We start from the raw sequence: 6,349 nt of genomic DNA on the forward strand, positions 1-6,349 counted from the left end.
TTTTTTGCTAGCAACTGAAATCTCCTTCCATGGGTTCTGTGCACAGCATGCTGTTAAGCTCTGTAGGAAAAAAGTCCACTACAAACAGGATTACTACATTGAGTTAAAGACAAATCCCTAAAATCCAGGGTGAGTATTAGAAAAACCTAGAGTATGGATGGCTTTGGAAAAGGCAATCCAAAGGATATTCTACATTATTGTGTGTAATTCTCTTTTATCCATTGAATTCTATACCAAAAAAATCTGTTAGAAAAACAAATAAAAGAACATACAAACACTTCTTTATTGTAGAATATTATTTTTAATCAAATAGAATATACACTAATGTAAGTGGTTTTATGATCTTCAAAAACGTGCTAAGTGAACAAAATCAGAAGCCATATCGTGGCTCAGTGGGTAAAGTTGCCACCACCCAGGACTGTTGACCTGAGTTTAATCCCTGGGACCCACATAGTGTGAAGACAGGGAGTTGCTTCCCACCAAGTTGTCCTCTGACTTCCATATGTGGGCCAAAGTCCTCATATGCCCCAAACCCACACATATACATACAAATAAGTAAATGTATTTTAAAAATTAAAATGACAAAATAGTCACAAAAGACTCTTTAATCATTTGCCTTATGTGTCCATAATTCTAAAAACTATACTTTTGTAGGTAGAAAGTAAAATGGTGATTACTTGTAAGAGGCAGAAATGGGATAAATTAGGAAATGGGGAATGACTCCTGTGGTGGTTTGAATAGGGGTGGCCTCATAGTCATGCGTTTGAATGCTTGGCCACAGGGAGTGATGGTATTAAGAGATAGGGTCTTATTAGAGTGTGGCCTTGATGGAGAAGTGTGTCACTATGGAGGTGGGCTTTGAGGTCTTACATGCTCAAGCCACACCCAGTGGGGTACACAAGTCTCTTTCTGATCAAGATATAGAGCTCTCAACTCCTTCTCCTTCACCATGTCGGCCTGCATATTATCATATTCCCCACCATGACAATAATGAACTCAACCTCTGAAACTGTAAGCTGGCCCCAATTAAGTGTTACCCTCTATAAGAGTTGCATTGCTCATGATATCTCTTCACAGCAATAAAACCCTACCAAAAACAGCTAATGAGCATAAAATTTCTTTTTCAGATGATAAAATGTTTTGAAGTTGATATGGTGATGGATTACAAACAATAAACAAACAAAAATTTAGGTGTATTTTAAATATCTATGAATTTTGTCTTAACACCATTCAACATTTTTAAATCAAGTACATGAAAAGGCTAGTTCTATCAAACATCGAGAGATACAAATCAAAACTGCATGCTGCCACTTCATACTGATCGGCATGATTACTAATATATGGGCTGAGGTGTAACTCAGTTGGGAGAGTACTGGTCTGCACACAGGAGTCTGGATTTGCTTCCTAGTATCACATACTCCAGGTGTAGCAGCATATGCCAGCACTTGGGAGTTCAAGGCAGGAGAATCTAGAATTTTAGGTCATCCTTAGCTACATAAGGAGTTCAAACCCAGCTTAGGCTATGTGAGACCCTGTCTCAAGAAAGTAACAATGATAATAAATAAAGATTAAAAAAAGAGAGAAAGCCACAAAATTAAAAACCCACCAAGCAAGTAGGAAAAATGAAATGTTCTGCATTATTAGTCAGAAATATAAGATAGGGCAGTTACTATGGAAAAGCCTGGTGGCTCCTTGAAAAGCTAAACCAAGAATTAGCGAGAGATGCAGCAATCCCGCTCCTAAGCATGTAAGATAAGCAACTGAAAATAGCACTGAGCAGATACCTCTATGCCAGTGTTAATAGTATGACCCAACTAGCCAGAAACTGATATCTCATGTTTCAAATGTAAATATTCCAAAGATAAGTGCTACTTCTGAGTATCAAAATACCACTACTCAATTAATTAACCAAATATAAATATAATGAAAGTAGCTAAAAGGTAGGAACTAGCCTGTATCAAGCCAGTGGACTCTGGCCACAACTCACGGGTCAAAGACTGTCTTCTCTTCTAAGTGTCCTGAACACCCTTTTATTTCAATAATTAAAGGGAAACCTTTCTAATCAGTCTCAGATGCAGTGTTTATCATCCCTGAAAGTTCTGTCTCATGTAGAATTTGCTCACAGGCTGGATGAGTCAAATGAAGCTGTAGTTTCTGTGAAGAATAGGTCAAGTTGGAAAGGTAACAGTGTATAATTATGGGAGTGAAGCTGACCCCCTAACTGATTATTCTAAAAATAACGAGGTGGTTAAAGGATGACAACAACACCAACTTACCTGTTATCATATGACTCTTGCTCCTTAAGGTACTGTTGCATTAATTCTTCTTGTTTCTTTTTATCATATGATATTTTCTGTTCTGCCATCCATACCTATATTAGTGAAACAAAATATAATTTAACAATTAGATTCAAACTATGTAAGAAGTGTGTGTGTGTGTGTGTGTGTGTGTGTGTGTGTGTGTGTGCGCAAGTATTCCAGTGTGGGATCCAGGGATTAAAACAAACTATCTCCAGTCACTCTCCCCTTCACTTACTGAGGCAAAGTCTTGCACTGACCCAGAGGTCAACAATTCTACTCGTCCAGCTACCAGCTTGCACAGAGGAACTCCTGACTTCTTTTCAAGAAGGCTAGGATTACTAAGGGATGCTGGGATCCAAACTCTGATCATTACACTTGAGCAACAAGTGCCTTAGCCACTGGCAATGTTGACAGCCTTCCAGCCCAAATGTCTTCTATAATGAAACACGCCTATCACAATGAAATGAAAAGATGCTCACAGCACTTAGAAGAGAAGCCAGGTGTCTTTGATCTGAGTGTTATGGTTAGAGTTCACTGGCTTCTTCCAGGATGGCACCTGCCCTTTAGCTGTTTTGTGTTTAGCTGGGTGTGCTGGCTCATGTGCATAACCCTAGAACTCAAGAGGCCCAGGGAGGACCTGGAGTAAGTATTCCAGACCAGCCAGAACTACACAGTGAGACCCTGTCTGAAATAATCCCAACCAACACAGAAAAATTACTATGTACCTCAAGCTTCAGACTGTACAATTATTTCATTAGTCTCAACTGCTCAAGAACTTATATTTCATTAACCAAAATAAAAATAAAACACAATCCCACTATCAAATTGCTCACAATGATCCTTCTGCATATTATAAACTATTTTATGACAGGAGAAATGAAAGTTGAGTGCAGCAGCTTCCACCTGTAATCCCAGCATGTGGAAGGTAGAGACACAGGACAAGGAATTCAGGGCCATCCTCCCTAGACAGCAAGTTTGAAGCCAGATTAGCCTGTAGGAGATCGCACCTCAAAAAAAGAGGCAATGAAACAAGTAAAGAAATAGACTCCTGGGGATTAGGAGTAGTACAAAATAAACAGAACAAGACTCCTGGGGTCAAGGAGTAAGGCTGAGATAGAAAGATCTGACAAGGTTTTTTCCCCCCCAGTGACTTAAAAACTTAAGTAACTATATCTGCAGATAACCAGTGTTATCGTTCTTGTACGTTCTTCCACAGATATCCTAATGTACATGTATGCTAATATATACATTCTTTAGATACATGGTAACATAACTGGGGCCACAAATGGTTTAGAAACAACTAAAAGCTTAATACATTCTCCTAAGTTTGTATACATTTTAGTACTTTTCCTAGCACACACAGTGCTAAGCCTTCATTTTGCGTGTCTAGTCTTTTCCTATACTATCTATCTCATCTTATCTTCCTAGAAATTTTACAAACCAGGACAACTGACACTGATAATTCTTAATCAATAGTGTAGGAGGCTAATGATCACATCATTGACTATTTTGTGCGAGGCCTCAGGGCTACATGTGACTGTACTGAACTAACAAATCCTGGTCTGAATCCAAAGCCCAGACATTCTCCGTCGCCATTCTTTCGCGCTGTAATTCTCGCCACGGCCCTTCTGTGTCCAGCAACTGGTTGACCTATGATTATTTAAAACGCTAAACTTGAACGCGGCCATCAGAAACCAGAATACTGGATGGAGAGTGAAAGTAGGGGAGGATTTCTCTCAGAAGATCTCTATTACGCAGGAGTCTCGACCCAGAGGAGCAGAGCTCCCGGGCTTTGGGGCTGAAGGAGATGGACCCTTAGTGGACAGTGTTATCAAACTATGCGTCGGTCTCCACACTGACTAACAGGCTGGACCTGGGGGATCATTCGGTCTTTTGGGTTAGCAAGGAGGAAAGATCGACGGCTCCAGACATGCAGAGGATACGACCCTCCCAGGGAGCTCAGCACATCGCTGCCCTCTCCGGATCCCTTTAATTACCTTCTTGATGTTGGATTTGGACGCAGGATGGAAGTCCTTTTTACACATGAAATTGGCGAATGACTTCCCCATCTTGAAGTCTGAGATGGAGAAGCCAACCGCTACGTCGGCCAGGAACGTAAACAAACTTCGGGAGAGTCACCGGAACTGTTAGGCGAGCATGGGAGAGAACTTCCGAGGTCGGGGGTGACTACTTCCGTAGTTTAACATTTGGTACCGCCCCCTTGTCGTCACTTCCGGCAGTTGCTTCTAGTAGCAGCCGCGGCTTACCCGGAGTCCGCGCGTGCGCACCTGAGGTAAGCTCGGGCAGCCCATTCTGCGCCTTGCTCTCGCTGTCTGCAGGGTCGCGAGCGGCGGCGGGCTCTGCTGCGCCGGCTTCGTTCCGAGCGCAGGTAGCTCGAACAAGCGAGGTCTTGAAGTTCGAGCCCAACACTTTCTGGCAACGCCCGACTCCAGTTGCTAAAATTTTCTTTTGCAGCGCAGTTCCCATTGTAGATTATGGAAATAGTCTTCACGCCAACTGTTGGACATTTGTGAAACTCGGTAGATTAGTGTTACCAAAAGCACGAGAATAGACTGTTAGCGCCTCAAGAACCGAGGCTCCTCCTTTCCAGTTAGTGTTACTTTTTAGTAAGTGCTATTGTTATTATTACTATGTATCTTTGAGACAGGGTCTCACCGTGTAGTGTTGGCTGTCCTTTAACTAACAGATCCACCGGCCTTTTGCTCCCCGGTGCTAGGATTAAAGGTCTGCGCCACTACACCCAGCTTCCTTGGGTTATTTCTAGCCATGCAGAAATATGTTCAGCAAATACCGTGAGTGATGAAAACACGTTAGGGCCAAGGGTTTTCCCTGTGGGTGCTGGTTTCTTAGTTGTTGCCACTATCCCAGTTCGTGTAGGCAAGGCTTAGCCCACTGTTCTCTAGCGAGGATAAGTATGTGCCGAGCAAGGTACAACAGATGACAGCTTTCATTTGGGAGTTGGCTGTGTTCCAGGTTTTTTAATCTTGTTATTCGTGACACGGTTCACGTAACGCTCAAGCCTGGATTACAGGCATGCAACACCAAGCCGGCTTTTTACCTTCTGGGTTTTACTGAATCTTCGAAACAGCCCTACCAGGTGGTGTTTTAATAATTATTTATTTATTTTAATACTGAAGGGCCTGGAAAAAAAGAGAAGTAATAACCTGCCTAAGTATTGGGGTAGCTAACTTTGGAGCACTGTAAGCTGGAGATCAAAAAAATTTAGAGGGGCAACAAAAAGAAAACAGCGGTACCTCTTCCCGTCTTTGAGATGGAGAAGACCCTTTACTCGTTCCATGGTGAACGTGTTTCTTGAGTCATTTTGTTCATTTTGAAACATAGGCTAGCCTTAAACTCTAGCTTATCCTGCTGAGTCCTGAGATTACAAGTGTGCTACCATGTCCTGCCTTGCTTTCCTTTCAGTAAAACATTTATTATATTTATATTTTTTATTTTGTTTTAAAGTAGTTAGGATGCTCCAGTATAAAACTATGCTAAGAATTGGTTCTTCTTGTTTGTCTTTCAAGACAGTGTTTCTCTGTGTAGCACTGGGTGTCCTGGAATTCACTCTGTAGGCTAGGATAGCCTGGAACTCAGAGATCTGCCTGCTTCTGCTTCCCAAGTGCTGCGGTCAAAGGTGTGCACCACTACCCCCAGCAAGATTTGGTTCTTATAAAAGAAAGAAACTGGGTTAAAGAGATTACTCAGTGGTTTAGATAGCTCATTGCTTTCCCCAAAGACTGGAGTTCAGTTCCTAACACACAGGTGTGCTGCGAAGTGTCTTACAACCTCTAACTCCAGCTCCAGGGGGATTAAAGGCGTGTGCCACCACTGCCTGGCTTATTTATCTGTTTTAAGGTTTATTTTTACTATTTATCTGTACGTATGTATGTGTGTGTCTGTTAACCATAAGAATGGGGATGCCCGGGCGGTGGTGGTGCACGCCTTTAATCCCAGCCTTTGGGAGGCAGAGGCAGGCAGATTTCTGAGTTCGAGGCCAGCATAGTCTACAGAGTGAGTTCCAGGAC

General features: G+C 42.2%; 2 protein-coding genes across 3 annotated transcripts in view; one reads left to right on the forward strand and one right to left on the reverse strand.

The window, feature by feature from the left end:
* The window catches only part of Cir1 (corepressor interacting with RBPJ, 1), a 31,207-nt gene extending 26,711 nt beyond the window's left edge, over nt 1-4,496 (reverse strand). The window contains exons 1-2 of the mRNA XM_031373206.1: nt 4,298-4,496; nt 2,277-2,371 (exon numbers count right to left, since the gene is read on the reverse strand). Of these exons, the coding sequence (XP_031229066.1) occupies nt 2,277-2,371; nt 4,298-4,369 (167 nt within the window). The 5' untranslated portion in view covers nt 4,370-4,496. The remainder of the gene's footprint in view (nt 1-2,276; nt 2,372-4,297) is intronic.
* A 15-nt stretch (nt 4,497-4,511) lies between these two features.
* The window catches only part of Scrn3 (secernin 3), a 27,148-nt gene continuing 25,310 nt past the window's right edge, over nt 4,512-6,349 (forward strand). Inside the window, exon 1 of one of the 2 annotated variants that reach the window (XM_031370623.1) lies at nt 4,512-4,593. The gene's annotated coding sequence lies outside the window, so the exon portion shown is untranslated. Of the gene's footprint in view, nt 4,594-4,620; nt 4,928-6,349 lie in introns of those variants that run through there. The other variant, XM_031370624.1, reaches the window with a different exon arrangement.

This window comes from Mastomys coucha, unplaced genomic scaffold, assembly GCF_008632895.1.
Source record: "Mastomys coucha isolate ucsf_1 unplaced genomic scaffold, UCSF_Mcou_1 pScaffold15, whole genome shotgun sequence".
NCBI classification, from domain to species: domain Eukaryota; kingdom Metazoa; phylum Chordata; class Mammalia; order Rodentia; family Muridae; genus Mastomys; species Mastomys coucha.